The sequence below is a fragment of the Gopherus flavomarginatus genome, chromosome 1 (genome assembly GCF_025201925.1).
Source record: "Gopherus flavomarginatus isolate rGopFla2 chromosome 1, rGopFla2.mat.asm, whole genome shotgun sequence".
NCBI classification, from domain to species: Eukaryota; Metazoa; Chordata; order Testudines; family Testudinidae; genus Gopherus; species Gopherus flavomarginatus.
The window spans coordinates 311,904,482-311,929,069 of record NC_066617.1 but is presented as its reverse complement, the minus strand read 5'-3'; the positions used below and the strand labels follow the sequence as shown (position 1 = coordinate 311,929,069).

The 24,588-nt window shown below is 38.6% G+C and overlaps 1 protein-coding gene across 6 annotated transcripts in view; it reads left to right on the top strand.

Moving 5' to 3' along the window:
- The window catches only part of ZC3H13 (zinc finger CCCH-type containing 13), a 59,171-nt gene that overhangs the window by 2,027 nt on the left and 32,556 nt on the right, over positions 1 to 24,588 (top strand). For 3 of the 6 annotated variants that reach the window (XM_050946999.1, XM_050946989.1, XM_050946969.1), the window contains exons 2-5: positions 8,100 to 8,225; positions 8,656 to 8,765; positions 15,298 to 15,409; positions 23,801 to 23,909. In XM_050946999.1, coding sequence (XP_050802956.1) covers positions 8,109 to 8,225; positions 8,656 to 8,765; positions 15,298 to 15,409; positions 23,801 to 23,909 — 448 coding nt within the window. In that variant the 5' untranslated portion in view covers positions 8,100 to 8,108. The remainder of the gene's footprint in view (positions 1 to 8,099; positions 8,226 to 8,655; positions 8,766 to 15,297; positions 15,410 to 23,800; positions 23,910 to 24,588) is intronic. The other 3 variants (XM_050946979.1, XM_050947009.1, XM_050947018.1) reach the window with 3 other exon arrangements.

Below are 24,588 nucleotides of genomic sequence, written 5' to 3'. Positions count from 1 at the left end.
GAGACTCTGGTCAATTTACCTTAATCTTCTTGGGGAGCTGAAATAACGGGGTTGACCATTGATTTAGCAGGTTTTCACTAAATCAATCCCAGCAGCATCGATCTCCCTGTAGTGAAGACCAGGCCTTAGTCTGGTAAAAGTTGTTTTGGGAAGTGGCTCCCTACATTTTCAGACAAAATGTGAAATACCATGCATATGCTCCTTTTTTTTTTTTTTGGTTTACCTTTTTCATCCATACTTTTTTTTTGTTTACCTTTTTCTGTAATCCTAGGGACTGAATTGTTGCATTTTACCAATAGCTGGCTAACCCCAATTCACAAATGTAAACACATTGTTAACAATTACTTACCATTACTAGTTTATATATTTAAGATGATAAAGGAATGTTTTGTGTTAAATGAGGTGTAGTTAACTTAAATATGAAGACATGTTCATAGCAGAGGGTTGTAAAAACCGAACTCTTGAGTAATTATTTGCTGAATGCCAGACACAAGTTTTCATTTCCAACTTGAAGACTAGTAATTTGGTTTTACTTTTATGTTGACATTACAGTTTTTGTATGTTATGCGTCTGAAAATTGGCTATTTGAATATTAATATACAACATTTAGCCTTTTTTTAGCACTCTAATGTGTGGCAAAATGTCATTTATCTCTTAATGACATTAGTTTGCTATATCCCAGAATATTGTAGCATAATCAGTGTACAGTTAAATTTTCAATTTAAAAAAAGACTTGTTTTCTAATGGGACATATTTTATAGCAGTGGTTCTCAAACTGTGGGTTGGGATCCCAAAGTGGTTCACAACCCTATTTTCATGAGGTTGCCAGATCTGGCTTAGACTTGCAGGGGGCCAGGGCCAAAGCCTAAGCCCAAGCTTGAGAGCTTCAGCCCTGGGTGGTGGATGTAAGGTTATAGGCCCCCTGCCTGAGGCTGAAGCCCTTGCACTTCGGCTTTGCAGTGGGGCTTGGGCTTTGGCTTTGCCCCCTGCCCTGCCCCGCCCCCTTAGTGATGGGGCTTGGGTAGTCTCAGGCTTCGGTCCCCCCTCCTGTGGTCTTGCAGTAATTTTTGTTATCAGAAGGGGGTCATGGTGCAATGAAGTTTGAGAACCCCTGATTTGTAGCATTTTAAAGATTGACACTATTCAACATGGCAGATGATGATAACTTTTATAGTCAAGCAATACACATAAATTGCCTGTCAGTTCCACCTTGTATTAAGGCTAAACACTTAACATACTTTTTATCATTTATTCTTTTAGTTTTTGCATATCACTTAGTGAAAATAAGTCTACTCAGTTTCCATTTATTCTCAATTGCTAGCTTGTCTACTGAAGTAGGATGATGTTATTGCAAGGGAAAATGTTTGATTTTTCTTCTTTAAAAAAAAATCAGTGATAAATTAACATTTCATGTGAACATTCTTGTTACCTTTAGATTTTGTGAAATCGTATTTTTACAAAATCTTAATGTTGGACTACTTTTGAACTATAGATATGTCATTACTATTAATTTAAATGTACACTCTCTAATCTATCCTGAATCATAGCATTGTATCATAGTACAGCAACTGCTGTTACTTAAGTAAACCCAATGGGTGTAGTCTCCTTTAAGAGTGTAATAAAAAAAAAATTAAAAAAAAATTAAAAAATTGATTTTTATTTAAATTGAATTTTTTATTTATTTGAATACCATCTTATTTAAAAAACCCAGTAAAATTAAATGTGAAATTGTCAACTTTTATTAAGGCTTACATTTATTATAATCTATTAAAATAATTTAAATATTAAGCAGTTCATGTTTGCTATAGAAGTCTTAAAGCAGGGCTTTGGAGCTGTGCTTCGGCTCCACTCCAGCTACAGGCAAAAACCTGCAGCTCCACTGTTCTGAAGCTGCTCCACGCTCCAGCTCTGGGCTCTGCTCCAAAACCCTGTCTTAAAGAAAGTCAAACTACTGAACTGGTGGAAATTACTGACTAAGCGCCTAGAACCAGAGTTTGTTGAAGTACTAGACCTGCTTTTGACAGCAGTTGTCTCTTTTGTAGGTGTAGAGAGAATGTTTTCATTTTAGTTTATTCAGCTAGTTCAGTTCGATGACTATCTTGAACGACATCGTGACCAGAAACAATCAGTTCAGTTCACTAACTACAGATACTTGCTTTGTTTAATAAATCAGTTCTAAATGCAAAACATGGTTTGATAAACTATTTTCTTACATACTCAGTACCTGTAAGGTAATTTATTAAACTAATAAAAAAAATTAAAATGCTCTTTCTGCATTTAATTGAATTTGTTTTCATCCAAATAGTTTGACACAATTCATAAGTAAAAAGAAAAATCATCTAGTAAACAAGAAGTGCATTATTCACCATTTTCTACCGTCATTAAAAGGTAAAAAATAAGATTCCAAATAAACATAAGTTGAACTATATACAGTAAAAGCTGTGTTATCTGGCACTTTTCCAACTGGAAAGCTCTCGAAACTGGCATTTTGGGGGGGGTGCAGGGCGGTATCTCTGGGAGGGAGTTTGAGTGCAGGAGTGGGCTCAGAGCAGAGATTTGGGACAGGGGGAATTTTGGGGTGTGGATCTGGGTGGTTCTCACCTTGGGCCCCTCCCTGCAAGTGGTGACATGTCCCTCCTACCGCTGCCCTCCACCCTGAGCGCCAGCTCTGCAGCTTCCATTGGCTGGGCACTGTGGCCAAGGGGAGCTGCGGGGGCGGCGCCTGCAGGCAGAGGCAGCACGCGGAGCTGCGAGGGCGGCGCCTGCAGGCAGAGGCAGCACGCAGAGCCGCCTGGTCACACCTCAGCCTAGGAGCAACAGGGACGTGTTGCTGCTTGTGGGGAGCTGCTCTAGGTGAGCACCGCCTGGATCTGGCACCCCAAGCTCCGTCCTGTGCCCCGACCTCCTATCCTGAGCCCCCTCCTGCATCCAAACTCCCTCTCTTAGTTAACCTGAATTTTTGACTTACCAACACCCCCCAGGCCCTTAACATGCCGGATAACAAAACTTTTACTGTAACAGCTTAAATAAGTGTGTATTGATATAGTGTATCCTTCTGGAAGCACCAAATTTTTTGTAAAGGCTGTATTTGCTTTGAAATGAACATATTTTAATGGTTACTAGCTAATGAGACTCAACCTTTCTTTAGGAAAATAATTAAAAAGTAGAAATGCAAAACAGCATTAAAATTGATTATTTAAATTTGAGTTTCCTGTTTTTTGATTTAAATCACTTTGATTTAAATCATTCCACGTGTTACACATATCATTAACAGAAGCGTCAAGGAAAATATTACCCAAACATCATTATTTGTATTGTGCTGATGCCTGGGAGCCACAGACATGGATCAGGACCTCAAACATACAGAACAAAAAGACAGTCCTTGCTTCAGAGAGCATACGCTCTAACTATAAGGAAGAGACAACAAATGGATACAGATGCAAATGAATTAACATGTACTCCCCCAACAATGCAATATAGTAATACAATGAATTCTGGTCACTAAATGTTATCTGTCATGCATTTGAAAAAGCTTCATTAATAAGCCACCTTTTGTACTGCAGAGAATAAGGTATAATAGTGTTGATAATGTATTCTTATTTTTTTATAGTGCCGCCTTTGGATATTATATACATGTGTGTGCGGGGAAAGCAATATATTATTGTTAGTTTAACTAATACAGTTAACCCTGTAAATTGATGAAGTATTATAAAATTGATTTCCCTGTCCCATATTCATTATTATTTTTTCTGTGATATTCATTAATAGTGGTAAAATGTCTTGGAAGTTGCAAACTTCTAAATATTCCTAAATGTACTTAGCTACTGAGTTATGTCACTGAAATAAATAATTAACAATTATTCCTTCTAATTAATTTAAAGATATTTCCCAATTTTGTGCATTTAATGTATTTATTGACTGAGTTGGTAACTGTTGAGTGCTTACGGCTCTATCCTAACTGGGGCTCAATCAAAATTTGTTGAACAAGTTAAAACTTGAAAGAGGAGACACAGAAGCAGACCGGATGGGATTCGGAGTCTGAATTGCATTGGTGATGATTGTAGGCCTGATTTTTTTTGGACTGTGGTCAAGCAAGTGTAAGAGCACTTCTTAGCAAAACCTAGGAAGAATTAAAGTAATTTGCCGAATTTTATGGGGACATTACATTTCAATTGCTCTTGGCTATCTGCTAAATTGTTGGCTGAGAGAGTCAGAAATAAAACTTCCCCCTTAAATTTTGGAATCCTTCCCTCCCTCTGCCTACACAAGAATTCATATGGAGGGAGGCAAAATGAATGTTCCTACTCTTGCCAAAACATAGTCAAAAAACAATTTTCCTCACTACTTGCGTGTAAAATATCAACTGTATTTTGTGCTTTTAATTTCCGTGGTTGTTGAAGAATTAAAAAATAGTGATTGTGCATTCAAATAAATGCATTCTACTTAATTTTCATAAATGTGTGTTCCAGTGTGCTTAGTTCTCAGATATACTTGTCTCTGTGTAGATAACCATTCCTGGGCCCTGATTCTGCCACTGGCTTCAAATACATAGATCCCCATGAAAGTCAGTGGGCCTTTACTGTAGGTTCAAGTGTTTGATCATGCAGATCTGATTACAGAGGATTGAGACTCGTATGTGCAATTTGATGATCTTTGACAGCAACATGCTGTGCGCTCATAGCATGCTGGTTCACTTGGAATGGTTTGTCTCACCAATTTTTTTTTCCGGTTAGCAAAGTACATGATTCTCATTGACAGCTGGATATGTGCCAACATTTAAAAATGGAATCAATCTTATCTTATCTAAACACATGCATACAAAACTCAATTTAAAAAGAAAAACTGGGTGAAGTGTGAAAACACTTTTTCCATGTTCAGAAAACTCAAATGGCTGAATGGAATTTAACTAAAAATTCTTTTTGGTTCAAAAGATGTGAAGAAATTACAGTCCAAAGTGTAATTTTTGTGTGAAGGTTACTCATAAGTACACTGTTGTTATCACAATACTATAAAAGATTTATCCTTTTAAAATTGACAATCATATTAACTTTTCTGTGGCAGTGAATTCCAAAAGTCTACTAGTTGTTGAGTGAAGAGTAAATTAAAAATAACCAGTTCAGTTTGTTGCCTTTGGTTTTTTTGAAAATAAAGGCACATCTTGTTAAAGCCAAGATGAATGGGAACTCTTTATCAGTGTGTTCCTATTCCATATATCATTATATGCTTCTACTATGTTCCTGTAACTCTCCTCCTTTTTGTGCTACATAATCCCATTTTACTCACCTTTCATATGTTGACCCTCTCCCGTTCCCATGCTGTCTTTAGTACTGTTCTTCTAAATTTTTCTGTTTCAGATGTCTCCTTTAATATGAATCCTGTGAAAGTGAATGCAGTATTTGATGTGTGGTCTTACTATTAATATATTCAATGCCTTTTTTATATATGCTATATTTTGTCGTTTCCCCCCTCCCTTCCCAAATCCAAAGATCTAATTGCATGGTACCTTAAATTAGAGTGAACGAAACACCTGGGTAAACTGTAGGGAACAACCTTGAACTGGAAGGAAGCTGGGCTAGTCTAGACTTGATGTTTCACTCTAACTTCGACTGTTTATCTTTAGACTTTTTAACCATTGCTGCACATTGAGCTATCCACAATGACTCCTAATTATTTTTCTCAGAAGACTGGGCTAATTTGAACTCATCGTCTATATACAAATTGAAATAATTTCTCCCGTTGTGCATTACATTGCATTTATTTACATTTCATTTGCTGTTGTATTGCTCAGTCTTCTAGCTTCAATAGAACTTTCTGGAGTTCCTCAATATTCTCCACAGTTTTTACTAACTTAGATAGTAAATCTTGCCAGTAACAAGAAGTTATTTTGCTGTCTTACTTCACCCTTCAGATCATTAATAAATGTTAACCATTGTTTCTAATCTCTGGTACATCCTACAACTAACTTCTCTCACAGCATGTAACAACGTTGCACATACAATAAAAATGTGGTAATATGAACATTGATTATCTGAAAGAATGTTATGTCCCAAGCAAAGATTTGGATAAATAGTCAGGGGACTGGGAAAGCCTCTTGTAGAACCCTAAGCTGTCTCCTGCAGTTTATAGAAGGGTTAAAGAGCTTAAGGACTTCAGTGTATAGTTTTCTACAGAGAGAACATTGTGATGAAGTCAAAGCTCAGGGGAAGAGCCAGCATTCAGATAACCATGAGATTCAGGGTATGGCTACACTTACAGTTGTACAGCGCTGGGAGTTACAGCTGTCATCGTACAGCTGTGTAGGGAAAGCGCTGCAGTGTGGCCACACTGACAACTACCAGCACTGCAGTGTGGCCGCATTTGCAGCATTTGCAGCGCTGTTGGGAGTGGTGCATTGTGGGCAGCTATCCCAGCGTTCAAGTGGCTGCAACGTGCTTTTCAAAAGAGGGAGGTGAGGGGGACCTGGGGGGGGGGGAGAGAGAGAGAGAGAGAGTGGATTTTTGGATCTGTCAGCTCCCTGCCTTGCGAGTTCTAAGGACTGGAACCAACCGTCAATCAATTTAAAAGTTTCAAGCCCTTCCCCCACCCCTCTCTTATTCACTAAATGCAAATTATGCACTCCTAAATAGCCTTCAGACCACATAAGTAGCTGCTCAACACGGACTCTCCCCACCCCCTCTGCCGTGTGACTTCTCTCTTCAAGCAAACAGCTGTGACCTTCCAAAGCAATTCCCCTGCCTGCCTCTGCTCGCTCACTCCAGCAAACAGGAGCTGTGTTTGTTTTTTAGATAAGCAGTTCGGGGGAGCTCGGAGTTCAGCCGTTCTTCCGGTTTGTTGTGAGCAGGCATTATGGGATACCTCCTAATACCCTGGAGGCCAATAACAGCACTTTTGGTGGCCACACTTGATGAGCAGCGCTACATCACAAGCGCTGCAATCGTTACACCCCAAGCAGACCAGGTGTACAGCCAGCGCTGCAGCCAGGGAGTTGCAGCATTGGATATGCCTTGCAGGTGTGGACAGTTACTAAGTTGCAGTGCTGTAAACCCAGCACCAGCGCTGCAACTCTCCAGTGTAGCCAAGCCCTCAGATAACGAAGTCTCAGTGTAGTGAAGACATCGAGAGACATTATGAAAGGTACCAGATCTAAAATGTAGGTTACATCAGTGGTAGTTTTTTCTTATGTAATGAATTTTTCTTAAAACTGGCTGTGGATTGTTTTCACACAAACTGGCTTTCCCAAACTGATTTTTTCTGTATAAATTGATATCACTTAAACAAATAGAGAATCTTTTTGGACTCAGTTCTCCTTCCTTTGTAGCCTGTTTCTCCTGCCTCATAGCCTCCTCTCCCCTTATAGCTTCCCTCCTTGCTCCCAGGTAAAACAGATTATGGCTAGGAAGATTTGTCAAGCATAAGGTGTATCTGTTTGCAAAATGTATTGAGTTCTTTTAGTGATCACAAGGATTTCAGAAGTACATCAGCATTCTTTCTTTAAAGCACAGCAGTTGCAAACAGCCATACAATTACTAGCCATGCTCATTGTGCATGCTGGTTTAAGTAAGGGAGGGGAGAGGAGAGGAGAGGATGGCTGCCAATAAGCCCTCATAAACAGTGAGGGGAGAAATGGAAATTCCTTAGAAACGTATGTTGCCGAACTCTGAGCCCTCTTTACCAGTCAAACCCCATCTCTGGAAAGAGTGGTTAAATACCATTCCAAGTGCTCTTTACATTTGAAATCACTGAGGTAATCGTCGAAACACATGTACCCAAAGAAAGCAGCTGTTCTGTATGTTTGCCGCCTGAATGAGCAGAACAGTGTCTGATATTTTATGGACCTGCTATGAATCCAAAGCAGGTCCATAAAATAAAATTAAAAGCTCCCATTGTTGGTGTTCAGTTGACTAGTTTATACCAATTTTATTAGTAATCAAAGGCATCTCTTTAGTCAGGTACATTCTATTTATTTATGATTCTCCTGTTCCTTTATTTGTCACTTCTTTTGTAATTTATAGCATAATGTATTCTTTTTACTTGTGAATTCAGTGACAATAGCTCCAAACTAAAGGATTTTACAGTTTTGCTTTTTTTTTTGGTTGAAGTAGTACAAAATGTCAAAAATTAGAAGGAAGGTCACAGTGGAAAATACCAAGACCATATCCGATAGCACATCCCGAAGACCCAGTGTGTTTGAAAGGCTTGGACCCAGCACTGGAAGTACTGCAGAGGTGAGTTGTAAACGTGTTCTTCTCTTCCTTCCCACCCCAACAACTTCTCTTCCAGGACATAAGTAGTGGGGTAGAGTTGTTCATGAGTACTGAATATTCAGTCATTAGTGATGTAAGTAAAGGTAAACAGAACACATTCACACATAGATGTTCAAGATATTAATCTTTAGATTTTCAAATTACTTGTGGTGTTCCAGCTTCTGGTGAGGAGCAGTAACAATGTACATTTACTAATACTTTTATAAACCTAAATTTTTTAATCTGGCAGACTTAATGCTCATTGTGGTTTTTAATGAAGTAAATTACTGGTGGATGGAAATCTCAGATAAATGGGAGTAAATGTGGACTCATTTGTTTGTTCTGCCACACTCACACCAATGGTATTTCCAGAAATGAGTGTGAAATTCACCTAGTAATGTCTGTCTCTTAGACACAGTGCCGTAACTGGCTGAAGACTGGCAACTGCCTCTATGGGAACACATGTAGATTCGTACATGGCCCTTCACCACGAGGTAAAGGCTATAGCAGCAGTTATAGAAGGTAAATCAAGAACTCACTTTGAATTGTTCACATGCTGTAGGAAAATAGCTTTTTCAAGTATGTCTTCTGTAAAACTTTTAAATGCTGTGGTGTGCCTAATGGTATGTTTTATCAATAATCTTATTGGATTGTGAAGCTGCTGAAAACAAAAAACTTGGCAAGATGCAGTGGGTTTTCCCTGGATTTTCTTGTGTGTGTAACTTTAAAAAATAATAAAATGCTCTGAATGCAGATTAACTTCTTTTGCATGATAGTGTTTTAGCCTGCCTTGAAATGGGACATGCAAGAATTTTAATAAATGGATTTCTGTGTAGTGTGTCACTGCAACTTCTGTCTGCCTCTATCCTCTACTAAAACGCTGTTTTGCATCTGTTTAAGGCAGTATTCTCTAAATCACAGCCCATATCCTTTTGCCTTCACCAGTAACAGTATTTTTGTTGGTGTGTGAGGTGGCCGTTCTTTTTCTCCAGTTGTGAAGAGACATGCTAGGACAGTGGCTCTCAACCTTTCCAGACTACTGTGCCCCTTTCAGGAATCTAATTTGTCTCATGTACCTCCTAAGTTTCACCTCATTCAAAAACTACTGAGCTTACAAAATCAGACAAAAAAAATACGTAAGTGTCACAGCCCACTATTACTGAAAAATTGCTTGCTTGCTTTTTACCATATAATTACATATAAAATAAATCAATTGGAATGTAAATCTAGTATTTATATTTCAGTGTATAGTGTATGAGCAGTATAAACAAGTCATTGTATGAAATTTTAGTTTGTACTGACTTCACTAGTGCTTTTTATGTAGCCTGTTGTAAAACTCGGCAAATATCTAGATGAGTTGATGTACCCCCTGAAAGACCTCTGCATTTCCCCCCCTCCCCAGGGGTACACATACCCCTGGTTGAGAACCACTGTGCTAGGATAGGAAAATGTGGTTTCATGACTACCTCTACAGACAAATGTCCAGCAGAGAGATTAAAAAAATTTGCCTTTGTTGTTAAGTAAAATCAATGCAATTTATAATGTCTTATTATATACCCAGTGCTATCTTTCAAGAAGTGCACTGTGTAGTAGCATGAGTCTGTATCATTCTTTCTGAAGGGAAAAATATGATTTAATTTTCTCTTCAGCACCTTTCATGCAAAGATCTCAAAGATGTTACAAACAATAATGCTTCACAATGCCCCTTTGAGGTAGAAACTAGCCTCACTTTATAGATGGGTAAACTGAGACACAGAAGTTAAGTGACTTGTTGAAGGTCAAACAGGATGTCAGGCATGGATATTATGGTTCTATTCCTGGCTCTGTTTCCTATTTCTGTGCCTTAATCTTAAGACCATCTTAACTTTCATTGTTTATAAAACTGTAGCAACTGGGATATAAAATACAGGTTATATTTAACCTTTTTTCTCAGTATGCAAGGGAACTTACTGTAATGTTATGTGCTGAATTCTCCACAGAGCAAAGGAAGAGAGGTGCTTTACATGTAAATTATTTTACACTTACCTTTATGTGCTGAATGTCACTTTCCCTTGCTACAGTATTTGGAGTATTGAGTGTATAACCCTTCTTGCTCTCTCTTTTTTTTTTTTTTTTTTTTAAAAGCTGTTTAAAAACAAAAAACTGCTAGCCATTACCACTAATTTTTTGCTTCATATGAAGGCATGAATTTATCACTGGTATTCAGGAATAATGCTGGTTTACATCTTTATTTATATTAACTTTTTTCTCCTATAAGTTATATGAAAGTCAAATTGCATAGCTTGCTGCTTACTGACTCGGAACTTTGGATAAGTGAGCGACCAGAGCATTTGGAAGCTTGCTTTAACTCATCCATAGGTCTTAGCAAGACACAAAAGAGTCTGTTCCACACTAAAGAATATTGGCATCTTCTGTACCATTTTTGTATCAGGAAACATCTGTTCCAAGAACCCGTACAGTTATACTGTCTCCAAGTAAGTCTTGTAAGTGCTTCTGTCTGCACTATTTCAGCTCAGACATTCAGTGCTACAGTATCTGGGAAGCCCAGATATTGTCTTTATACTGGGTCAGTTGATCCTCTCAGTGTAGTCCCATGATTGTCTTGCAAGCAACTTTGGTAGCAGAAAACATTGCCACTTGTTCCTGCCCCTCTAATTCCAGGCCTGCCCAAAAGAAGCCACAGTGATACTTAATATATCTGTCCTGACCATTACACCCTTTGCAATTCAGGCCATCCTCCTACGGTAGGAAAACAAGACACTTCTTAACTTCTTCAAACTTCAGAAATATTAACATAAAACTTTATTTGAACTTTAACATGCCCTATTCTCTTCCCATGGGTCTTGGTCTGTTCATGACAAGCACAATATAAAGTAGATCATCAGACAGACACATCGACACACACACTGCATTCCTCTTGAGAAAATTAAGAATTTAACAAAGCATCAATAAATTACTGTATGTTCGTTACTGGGGGACAAGGATGGCATCACAGTAGACAGCTGCCTGAGCCCTATTTCTGAGACATTAGAGTTACTCCACAATCCCTAATTGAATCCTAATTCTTTACTTACCTGCTAATGGTACCTCAGTAACCAGTTGTTTGGCACTCCTTATGTACTACCTGATGTCTGGTACACCTTCCTGAGGGCTCATTTCATGAGTTGGGGCATGAGGTACAAGGTGACTGGCTGGACTTCATTATTTTGCTTGGAGAGATGTCTTTTCTCTGTATCCTGGATTGTTACAGAGGAATCCAGGCACATAGCGCCATCAGCAGGTGTAGGGAGATCTGGTTGCCTTCTGCAATATTGTTGTCGTAGAGTTGTTTGAAGGCACAGCCCACGCTCATCGCAAACTATGCACGCTGTACAAAACCACTCGAAACAATTGTTGGAACAAAGCACTGATGAAACCAAATACAGCATAAGGTTAACAGGTACAAATGGTGTGATATATTGAGAGGCACAACTAATAAGAGAGATGAACTGAAAACTGATGCAATCTTAATAATGGTCTCGCGACCACTCAAGCATATTATGTGCAGATAGACTATACACTATATATAAATATACACTGTGGATGTCTGTGTAGTTTATATATAAAAAATCAAACTGCTTGCATTATTGGATAGGTGCCACAATGATGCCCAAAACAATTGGAAGGACTGTTGCAAGTGGACACGTGCACTGGTTTACGCAGCTTGGTTTGCGTAGTATGAACATGTTGAACTGCTGCGGGAAGTAATGGTGCTAAAAGTGCTTAGCTGCAACGTGAAACCTTGATTATGCTGAAATTCTCTAGTGTAGACACAGTTAAAATATGGACCATCTGTGTATCTTATGTAAAAGTCCCTGGAGAAAATACAGGCTTACTAAAGTGTACTTTGTTAGGAATTTCTGTTTAAAATTGTTACTGGAGACAGCTGTAGAGTCCTTTGTATACTGTAACATGCACACTTAATTGGAATCACCCATGGAACTAAAAACATTGCATCTAGTATCCATAGTGCAGGAATTTCTGTCTTGTGTAGCATATAGAAAACTTAAGACCTTTTAAAGGAGCAAACATTATTTAAAAGAAACAAATTCCGGTGCACCAGATGAAACAGCTGCAGAAAATTTACTAGAAAATTCCAGTCAGTTCGTAGGGGGGGGTTTCTGTGCCCTAAACCAAAGTACCCAAACCAGCCAATGCCTCCTAAGCAACCACCTGCTAAGGAGTAAACCTATTTAACTTAGTTTCACCAAATTACTTATTTCTACTGTCTTTATGTGTTATTATTTGCAGGGGGAAAGGGTTTACCTTTATTTCACCTCTGTGTTTATCTCCCAAAGCAATAAAATGTGACAGCCACACAGTGCTTTTTTCTGCTTCTAATTTCCTAATGGCCTTCCTCATCTTAAAGTAGTTTTGAATAATGCCTAAATAAATTGAGCTATTGTTGGTTTCCAGCTTTTTCCAGCTTAGAAATGTGTATTGAGAGTGGTGGGTTTGATGGGTTTCTCCAGTTATCCTGAAACTTGAGGAGAAAGCCCTATGCATTCCAATAGCATCAGATTCTTTCTGTTGGCTGGTACATGAGTTGCATTCTCACTAGGTTCTGTTGCTTTTCTGATTTGTCCAGAGGGTATTATGAGAACAGTGCTTCAACCAGTGTTCTAGGGGCAAAGTATGTCATCTTTAGATTATATATGTAATCTCTCTGCCATGTAAACGAAGTTTGGTCAATTCCACAGGCCCTGCTCCTTCACATAGCAAGTTTGGGATTTTTGATGGAACTGATTTTTAAATAGAATAGACACAAAGAACATTAAAGAAATAGCACTTTTTGTAATGCTGAAAGCTATTTGTGGAGGGAACAAGTAGCATATTGAGCATCTTTGAAGAAGTATTGATACAGCTCAGAACTTTTTTTAGAGGATTAAAATTACTTTTAAAAATCAGCTATAATGTACTTAAAACTATAAATTTAAAATATGGTGCAAGTATGAATACTAGGAAGGTGACTTTTAGTTATATTTTTGTACAGGGTGTTTTGTTGCTTAGTACTGCTGGGAAAGAGAGCAGATGGAAAAATCTGTTACTGTTGAACCTTTCGTCTGACTTGAAAATGATGTGTGTACAATTTTACTGCACGTTAAATATATTTAATAGCAGGAGGAGGATAAATAGGAGTCACTGTCCTTTTTATTGGATCTCTTTAAGATTGTACCTTATGGCCATGTTTAACATTTTAATGATGGAAAATATTGCAGAAGAGGAAATTGAAACATAAATAACAAGGCTTCAAACCAGCAATTTTTAAAAGTAGAAACAAATTTTATTTTTTTCTTAAATAGCTGCAAGTACAGGAAATAGACCTATTCTATAATGGGGAAACAACCCAGCACAAAATATAGAAATCTGTTATTCCTAATGACAGCACAAATCCTTCTAGGAAAAAACAAATGCCCTAAACAGTGGTTTTCAACCCCTTTTTCATTTGTGGATCCCTAAAAAATTTCAAATGGAGGTGTAGACCCATTTGGAAATTCAACCTGTGGTCCCCTACCTTAGACTGAAAACTGGCTGAACAGAAATCAGCTATACATGTTGCATGAGCTTGGCATGGCATTTGATGCAGCATGAGAAAAGATGCTAACCTGTGGACTTCTGGGGTAACAATAACACTTCTGGGTTTTGACCTGTGAGTGGGGTTAGTCATATAGTTTTGATTAATGAGAACAATAGAATACCTTTTCTGGGATCTGAAACTTTATTTTCATAATTGCCTTTTGCAGACCCCTTAGACATAGTCTGTGGGCCCCAAGGAGTCTGTAGACCACCAGTTGAAAACTGCTGTCCTGAAACAAATGGAAGTTTCATTATTTCAAATATCAGACAGGTTTCCTGGAGCTAGTAGTTCATCAGTGTCTTCCAGTTTAGCTATAGCTATACTGATAAAGGTATAAAGCTAATAGAATTATCTGAGATGAGAATCTGCAGGAGTTGTTAAGAGCCATTGCAGATACACACAGCTCAGTATTCAGCTAGGTTTATTTGGTGAGAACAATAGATGCCTGTTAACTTGAAAGGCGGTGCCTTATATTGATACAAGGTATTCCCTAAAAGGGGAAATAAGCTATACTGGCATAAGGCACCTCTATACCATAGCACATTTGAACTAGGGGAGTTGTACTGCTATAACTATTTCAGTTTTTTTAAAAAAAACATACATCTGATCAGGATAGTTATACCAAGACAAAAATTGCAAGTAGTCCTGGCCTTAGGGTGCAGGAGGTTGGAACCTGAATTCAGGTAGGCTTCCTTTTGTTTGGCAAAAAGGCCAACGCTATCGGTGAGTGGCAGTTTTGAATGATGTCTGCTCAAAGGCCTTATCTATGTTCAGAGTTGCACTTGTTTAACTTTAAATCTGTTTAAACAAGGATTTAGTTAAAGCAGTGCAGAGCCCCATTTGGATGCTCTTAATGTGTTCACAGAAGATTTTGCACTGAGTTTAAATAAAGGTGTGATTTTTCTTTTAAATCTAGTGCATCTTTGAATATATACAGGGCCAGAGATAACGAGGGGTTTAGTGGATCATGAGTGTGATAACGAGAGCTAGACAATAGTTGAGGAAAGGCAGACATAGTCAGCCTGGCTGGGATTTTGAATACAGTTGTGAAAGTGATGCTGCATCTGAGTCATAAGCTGCACTCTGCCCTGCGTATGTCAGTTTAATTGGACTAATAATACAATATTGTGCCAAGTCATTTTGTTTCCAGTGAGAAAATAACCCATTCCTGAAGTTGTCTGTCTTGACTGCTAGGAAGCTGTTACATGATCTTAATTTCCAAAAGCTGTTTAGTAACACCAAACCCATTAAGATTTCACTAGTCTTCCTCACTTTTGCTGGGTGGGGCTCTTAGGCATCATGGTTGAATTACTTAAATCAAATTTTGTCAACAGATTTTTCTATAAAAATTAGTTACAAATATCAGTAAAGGAAATTGAGTGTCCTTTTCCTTTTAAAAGGAAGCAGCTACATCATACCTATTTCTGCCTTATACAGGTCACCAGAAAGGCCCACTGGGGATCTTCGGGAGAGAATGAAGAACAAGCGTCAGGACGTGGAGGCTGAGCCACAGAAAAGAAATACAGAGGAATCGTCCTCTCCTGTTAGGGTAAGAATGGAGTGCATGGAATATCCAGCCTCCCTCAGTAGCAGTAGGTTAATGTGTCCTAGAATCATGGTCATTATGTTATTTATTTAATATTAAACAATTCACAATGTGTTAAAATATTTAATTTAATATTTAGTTACCTTACAGTATTTAATATTTTCCATCTGTATAGTACTTTTTGTCTTGAAAGTTACCTGAATTCTTTACAAAATACACAAGCTGAAATGCATATTATAAAATTTTGACATTCAGCTACCTCTGGAGTGAAACTGGCAGCTATTTAACAATATAGCAGAACCTTTTGAAATTGTCAATAAAATGTACCAGCCCAAGCAAACACCTACTAGCTCATTTTTACTTTAAACACTGATATATAAAGCACTTACCCTTATTTGCATTATAACACATCATATACTTGTTACTCCCCCCCAACTCCATCTTGCTTATCAGAAAACACCCCCTTCATAAGCCCATGTAGTCATTACTCCATGTATTAATTCTCCTCCATTCTCCCATCATTCACTCTAGTTCATCAGTTTTTATCTCTGCAACAAATTCACCAATTCTTCTTCTCTGCCTTCCCACCCTCTCCAAACAGTTTTTTTTTCTCAGCAAAGTCTATTTCACCTTCTCCACTGACATTGCTATTGAAGAGAGACAGAGTTGGTAGAGCTCCTCTGCAATTGGACGACAGCTGCAACATTGATTTACTCTTTAAGTATTTAAATTTTTTCCACAACCATAAGGGCTAAAACCTTTCTGTTTTTAAAGGAATGTTTTGAATTCTGCGAGCTTTATTGGCGTTGTTTCTCTTCTGGGTCTGTTCCAACTTGCTGCATGTAAGTGGAAATTTGGAAGACTGCTATAAAGGAATCAGCAGGAATTGCTGTCACTAAAGTTACATAATGGTTTCCATTCTAACCTCGTTTTCAGTTGCTGATAACTTGCTGAAATTTTCAGTTCTGTCAACTCTCTACACTAAAGCGATTTTATTTAAGTTTGAGAAAAAACGGTTCAGTTCTTGAGTACAAGGAGAGTGGGGAAAGTGTATTTTTCCCATGAATAAAAAGGTAGTTGCTGTGTGCAACCTTAACGTGCACATTTTTTAGCACTTAACTAGGCAGCCATAGTGTTCTATTCCTGTAGTAACCAAAGAGAGACAAACAAAAAAACCCAAGCTAATCTTTTAAGTATATCAAAAGCAGGACTCTTGCAAGAGAAGTTGTGGGTCTACTGAACTACTAGTGAGTAAAGGGAGCAATTAAGGAAGATAAAGACTTTGCAGAGAAGCAAAACTGTTCCTCTGCATCAGTCTTCACCACAGGCGATGTTGGGGAGATAGCTGCTCCGGACATACTCTCTTCAGGTATATTAAAGATGAGGCAAACTCACAGAATGAGTTGTCAAAAGGTGGTGCTGGAACAAATTGATAAAGGGCAATGGGTCACCAAGATCAGTTGGTAAACAACCAAGAGTTCTCAAGGAAGAATGAAGTGATTTGAGTTGTTAACGAAAATATACAGTCTTATTATAATAGCTACTCTTCCAAAGGACTGGATGGTCGCACAATTGGGTCTCTTTTTTTTTCCTTCCCCTAAAGCTCTAGAGGTGAAGGTGAGACTCAAAAACAAGTAAACTTTATTTTGAAATAATTAAAGATAGTTACAAAACACTTTTTGGAACATGATATGATAGGGAAAATGAGCACAGCTCTTGTAAATTAAAATTGTTCTTCTTTATTCTACTAGAATTGAAACTTGTCTGCAAAATAGCAGCTAAAGGAGAACTGATTGACATAAATTGGACTTGAGTAGCCTCTCTTGAAACAAAAGCTTTCTGAAAGAACTTAACAGTCAAGGTGTGATTAGAAACTAGCCAAGAGACAGAAGACAGAAAGAAAGAAATGGTCAGTTTTCCACAATAGGGTGCTCCAAAGAGATTCTGGAGAAAAGGTTGAACAATAAGAAGACAATTTGCAGAAGATAAAAAAAAAAAGTTTAAATTAGTCAAAACTAGGGACAACTATGAGGAATTTCACAGGGACCTAAAAAGGAAGCGGTTTTAGGTCAGTACAATGACAGATGTAATTCAGTGTTAACAAATGCAAGGTAATGCACATTAAAGGGAGTAACTTGAAGCACTCATTCACATTACTGGGTTTAAAGTAATTGCAACCACTCAGGAAAAAGACCTGGGATTATTGTGGATAGCTCAATGAAAACATCGGTTCAATGTGCAGTAGAAGTCAAAACAGCAAACAAATGTTAAGGTGTATAAGTAATGGAGTAGAAAATAATTCTTAAAATATGCCATGATGTAAATTAATAGTCCACTCTCGTCTGAAACACTGTTTTATTCTGGTCACCCCATTTGAAAGAAGATATAATAGAAGATGATGTCTGGAAGGTGAACAATGAGGTGAGAATGGCACTGTTCAGAGAGGAGACAAATAAGCAGGGACGTGATAGAGGTATATGATGATGAATGGTAAATAGAACGTAAATTAGGCACTCCTGTTTATACTTTCTCATGCTAGAAGAACACGGAGTATTCCAATGAAATTAAAAGACAACAAATGTAAAAATAACGAAATTTTCTTACAGTACATGTAACTAACCTGGGGAACTCATTGCCAGAAGACACAGTCCAAGAATTTAGTGTGTTTCATAAAAGGAATAGACAGTTGCATTAGACAGGAGAAAAAACTTTTTTAGAGGGGATATAAATCCTCATGCTTCAGCTAACCAATATCTGCCTGAAATTAGGAAGAAACTTCTCATATGGACTGGATATTCCATGATTGTTCATTCTGGGGATTCTTGCATCTTCCTTGGACATATTTATTTCCTGGCCACTTTCAGAGAAAGTATACTGGACTATGAAGACAACTGCTCTTATCTAATATGGCTATCCTATGGTCCTAGATATTTGTATGAAATTATTTTGTATGCAAGTGTAAGTGTATGCAAAATGTTTTACAAATAATGGGACAGGATCCCTGTGCTTACAATCTGATTTAGACAGGTATAATACTTAGAACAGCTCAAATGTGAGCATGAGCCAACAAATTCCAGTTGAGGGCTTGATACTGGGAAATACCACAGAATAACTTATTGAGTGTGTGGATGGCTTGGTTGCACATACAGTAACTCCTCACTTAAAGTCGTTCTGGTTAACATTGTTTTGTTGTTATGATGCTGATCAATTGGGGAACATGCTTGTTTAAAGTTGTGCAGTGCTTTGTTTGGCAGCCGTCTGCTTTGTCCACTGGTTTCAGGAAGAGCAGCCCGTTGCAGCTAGCTGGTGGGGGCTTGGAACCAGGGTGGACTGGCAGCCCTCCTATCAGTTCCCTGCTCCCCTAAATTCCATATGCAGCAGCTGCCCAGCAGGCTAGCAATTGCAGCTGTCCCTCCCCCCACTGTCATGTGCTGCTCCTGCACTCTGCCTTGGAGCTGCTCCCCGAGACTCCTGCTCCCTGTGTGAGGAAGAGGGGAGGAAGAAGGGGGCTAATGTCAGGGTGTCCCCCTCCCCCTTGCTCCTGTACCCTGCTTACCCCATCTTCCATAGAGCGGGGGGAGGGGGATGAGGGGGCACATGACAGGGCTGAGGACTGAGGGAGCTTGCTGGCAGCAGCTGTGGTCTCAGCAAGCTGATCTAATTAACAATGCAGTGTACTTAAAAGGGGAATGCACCTCTCTCTCTCACACTCTCACACACGCACACACAGTGTGTGTCTTTGTCTCTGTCTGCGAGCTGTCTTCCCTCCCTCCATTCCTGCTGCCTTGTAGAGTTCATGCTAGTTCATCATTTAGCAGTAAGGCATTCCTTGGGAAATATCCCACCTTCTGACTCCTCAGCCTGAACCAGGCTTCACAATCATCATCTCTGTGTACCAGTATTAAATTGTTTGTTTAAGACTTGTACTGTGTGTGTGTGTGTGTGTGTGTGTATATTTTTGTCTGATGAGAGAAAATTCCCTGGAACCTAACCCCTTCATTTATATTAATTCTTATGGGGGAACTGGATTTGCTTAACATCGTTTCGCTTAAAGTCACATTTTTCAGGAACATAACTACAACGTTAAGTGAGGAGTTACTGTAGTGGGAGGCAGTTCCAAGAGTAGAGGCAGGATGAAACTGAGAGGGAGAGAAGGTCTTAAAGCAGCAGTTAGGCAAGATTATTGGAAGGAATGTAAAACGTATGTATATCTAATCCATGTGCTTATACTCTATCACTGTGGTATCTGAATGTTTGAGGTGAGAACAGATACCAGCATGCAGTAACACATTTGTGACTGGAATGGAATTATTGACCATGTGAATGAGAGTGGCCATTGGAGTCTAATAATGCAGCAAACAAGGGCCTCAGAACAAAAAACACCTGAGTTCTAATCCCAGTTTTACCACTGATTTGCTGACCTAGGGAAAGTCATTAACCCTGTCTTCACTTATCTTCTCTAAAGTGGAGTCAGTACCTTTCTATCACACTGAGGAGCTTAATCAGTGTTTGTTCAGTGCTTTGAAGTGTAACATATGTTATGAAACCTAAAGAATATTGTGCTTGCCCAAAAGATTTTAGCTACAATCAGTAGAAACTTAATTGTACTAAACTCCAAACCTTCTGTGGTTTAGAATCTGTGTACATGTTGCAGTTTATACTACTATTGCATGCATATGTACTGATAGGCTATTAGTACACCAGGTAAGCATAAGATTTTTGTATAAAGGAATTGTGGGATACAGGAGAACCACAAACTTTGTCTCAATTAACATTAGTTTAAGGTAATGAAACTTCTTGGCTTGATGTCTGTTTTGCTGGTTTATGGCTGTGTCCTCTAGTCCAGTGGTTTTCAAACTTTTGTTTCTGGCGACCCAGTTGAAGAAAATTATTGATGTCCATGACCTAGTGGAGCTGGGGATGCGGGGCTTGGGGCGTAGGAGGCGCTCAAGGCTGGGGAAGAGGGTTGGGGTGCAGAGTGGGGCTGGGAATGAGTGGTTCAGGATGTGGGAAGGGGCTTTGGGCTGGGGCAGGGTGTTGGAGTGCGGGAGGGGGTCAGGGCTCTGGGCTGGGGCCAGGGATGAGGGCTTTGGGGTACAAGAGGGGGTTCTGGGTTTGGGGGGGGCTTAGGGCTGGGTTAGCGGTTTGGGGCACAGGGGATTGGGGCGCAGGCTTACCTCTGGCGGCTCTTGGTTGGCGGCACAGTGGGGGTGCTAAGGCAGACTTCCTGCCTGTCCCGGCACTGCAGACCATGCTGTGTGCAAGCAGCTCCTCATGGCTCTCACCTGCAGGCACCGTGCCCTCCCTCCCTTCCCCTGCCCCCCAGCTCCCATTGGCCGGGAACCAGTGGAGCCTGTGCTCAGGATCGGAGCAGTGCATGGAGCCCCGTGGCGTGCTGGACCTGTTGCTGGCTGCTTCCGGAGCGCAGTGCGGTGTCAGAACAAGTAGGGACTAGCCTGCCTTAGCCGGGGATGGGACTGTTAACGGCCCAGTTGATGTACAGAGAACAGAGGTGTTTACCAAATAATGAGGAGTGTGTGATCCCTATAGGGAAGGTTGAGGAAAGGAGGATAAGGACAACATTAGTAAGGTTACGGGGTTTCTCAGCAAGTCTGGTGCATGCTTTGATGAAACAAAAACAATGTTTGTTTTTTTTGAGTGAAATTAAAAAACTAAAATGAGTAAGTAGAAGACTTGCCACTGAATTTGTTTTAAGGCTCATGGAAGTAGTAGGTATCCAGGACATATTAGGGAAACAATAACTTTAGATTTTTTAATTGTATCCTCTAGAAAAATGTGTATGTTCAACAACGGAAATGTATAAATTGAGTGGGTTTTCTTAAATGTTGTGCTTACTAAGCTCTGATCTCTTTTGGCAACTGAAAGGATGAAGCTGTTTGGCATAACTACAGGTATACTGTATGTTTCTTAAACTATAATAATAATAAATTAGCTTATATAACTGATTATTTAGCTGTTTTCACTGTATTTATCAGTAATTAAAGGAGGAACTGCTTTCACAAATGTTCTTGTTCCCCATTGTATTATAGAAGACAGATTGTCCCATCACAACTACCATTCTGCATTTTGTTACTTAGAGGAAAGAATACAAGCAAGCTGTTTTTGAGGCTTAGACTTGGTTGTAAATTTGCAATAATAGCAACAGTGCAATTTGGGCTCCAGCAATACATGAATTAGAGACTTATGCAAGGTATATCGCATACAGTATTTAATTTTTGGAGGATAAAACATTCTGTCATGTTAACAAGTTGTGTTGGTCTTCAGGCCTTCTAGCCCGTATAAGTGCACCTGCTATATTGACAAGTTACTTTGTATATAGGCTTTGAGAAGGTAGGGGTGTATTGGAGTCAGTATGTGGAAGATGTGCCAGTATATGTGCAAACTTCAAATTGCTAGTTACATCCACTGTCAGATTTTTACTGAAGCATCAATGTCATATTCCATTAATGTTGTTGCTTAATTAAATAGCAGGTAATTAATGGTGGATGTAAGCTGCCAACATTGTAAAAGAGAGTGTTTGCAGACTGAATGGAAAAGAACCTAGGAAAATAAAGAATCTCTAAGGAAAAAAGGCTGCAAATGATGTTCGTTCATAGAATTGCACAGCTAAGAGATTTCTATAATAGGGCCCTGTCTTTTTCAGAAATGTGTATTTTGGCTGAAGTGTTCCGTACTTGGCCTTAGACCAGATGCATTTTTCCTTTGAAAGATTGAAAAGTTATTGTTAGATGCTCAGCTCGTGAACATGGTATAGCACCACTTATGTCTATGAAGGTATTGTGATTTGCACCAGCTGAGGATGTGGCCCAGCATTTTTGAGATATCCAATCATGAATAAGCAAACCAAAACCAAGCCCTTCATATAACACATGCTGCTTTTAATTAAAGTTGACCTGAATTCTTAAATAATTGCCTTTGACATGTTTGAAACAATTTGTCTGAGAAATAATGTGTATAACATTTGAGAAAGCATTTCAGTTAACTTTTGAACAGTGCATCAAAGAGAGAAACTTCAGATAGCCGTGCACTGAAATAAACATTTGCATATTTATTTCAGAAACCACAAAGCCAAACAAATTCACAGTATTTTCACGTGGTAGTGCCTTTTGTAAAAGAAAATACATTTTTCTAGAAGATAAACTTTAGGAATTATTTTGGGGATGTTCTATGGCCTGTGTTATACAGGAGGTCATGCTAGATGATCATAATGGTCCCTTCTGGCCTTGGAAGCTATGAAAATCTTAACTGAGACAACATTTAAAACTAGTAATGCAAAAACCAGGAAATAAAATTTTGTGCAGTTGGGAGTGATTATGTGATCTTATTTCCTTACTTTTTAATTCTGAGATGATGATTGAGGTCTGACATCAAACCCAGTTCAAGCTGCCAATAGAGAGAAATTTAAGTGTCCTAGTTGGTTTCTGGATAACCTTTTTTTTTCTTGTGACTGGACGAGCTCTATAAATCTGCAAGAAGGCCCATAAAAAGAGACAGAATAGGCACCGCATTTGCAGGAAGTAGGGGCAGAGGGAAAGTGGTGGATGTGTAGTTTACTCCTCCTCCCCCTACCTTCCCAAAAAAGTCCTTTGGGAAGGGTGTATAGAAAAAGTGCCGCTCAGGAGCAGCTGTTATTGGCTACTGGGATTGAGTGAGCAGAGAGCAGCAGCAGAAGGCCAGCTATCTTTTTGGTGACCTTAGGATTTCTGTAAGATTGACTTTGTTTTCCTTGTGGATCCATGGGTTTCTGTGACCTTACAGTAGGTAAAAAGAATTTTTAGTTTGGTTGAGCCAGTAAAATACGTAATTCAGATGTAAAGCTGTCAGGAAAACTTTAGCGTATTATATGTTTTTAATTCCCCACCCCACCTCCATACAGGACTTTTTGGTATTTTCCAGAGGCTTTAGGCTCTAAGGGAATAGCAGTTAGTCATCAATTGTCAGTTCAGTCCTCAGGATCTAAATTGTAAAATGCACATAACAATTCTCATTTAAAATTGTATTACTCTTTTTCTAGCTGTTCTAATAATACTTTTTAATTTTCGCTAAATTTCTCATATAAAAATTCCTGGTCTTCAAAACTGATCTGCTCTTTTTTCAGTCTCCATTGTAAACGTCATTTTCTTGGCCTACCTTTAAGTCTTTGTTGACTTCACCTGTACGGATGTTTTTCCTCCTGACCCACTGATTATATGAAATTACATTAGAATATTTTCCCAGTATAATTTCTTCTTAGCTGAGAAAACTAATCAGACTAAAGAAAACAATTAGTTTAATTCTTTCTATAAAGCACAAAATACTGTGCAAAATTTATCTACTTCTGCAGGCTTCTGTTTTAAAAAATTGTTACTCTAATTCAGCATTTTTTCCCTGTAGAAAGAGTCTTCAAGAGGAAGGCATAGAGAGAAGGAAGACATCAAAATTACAAAGGAGAGGACTCCAGAAAGTGAAGAAGAAAATGGAGACTGGGAAACCAATAGAGAAGGTAAATTGAATTCAAGTAAGGCTCTCCATTTAATCTATTAACAATATTCCAAATACTACAGATTATCAGTTTGTAGGAAGTTTTGTCCATACCAATGGACTGATATGTTGACTATTCATTAATTAGTGATGAATAAGGCTTGTTTCAATTTATCTGTGGACAAGGAACAAATTTAGTAATTGGGGTTGGACCAAGTAATACAATTAGCTTGGCAGAATTTTATTTTTTTCTATACTTTCAATAGCTATTGGTTTATATTTAAGCATTTTTAAAGATTTGTATCTATTTAAATTTAGTGGCAGTAGACGTGAATATTAAAAAAAGTAAAGCTTTATAACCATTAAAATCACAAATTATCACAATCACATGTCAAATATCCTTAAACCAAACTCTTTATAAGTTCTCAAGGAGCATTTTTCTTTCTTTGCCTATCTATAAATTTTGATTATCAATAGAAATATGTTTGTTTGGCTTGTGAAATCAACAGTTACTGACATCTACCATTAAAAATGTAATCCAGGGGTCGGCAACCTTTCAGAGTGTGCTGAGTCTTCATTATTCATTCTGATTTAAGATTTCGTGTGCCGGTAATCCATTTTAACGTTTTTAGAAGGTCTCTTTCTATAAGTCTATAATATATAACTAAACGATTGTTATATGTAAAGTAAATAAGGTTTTT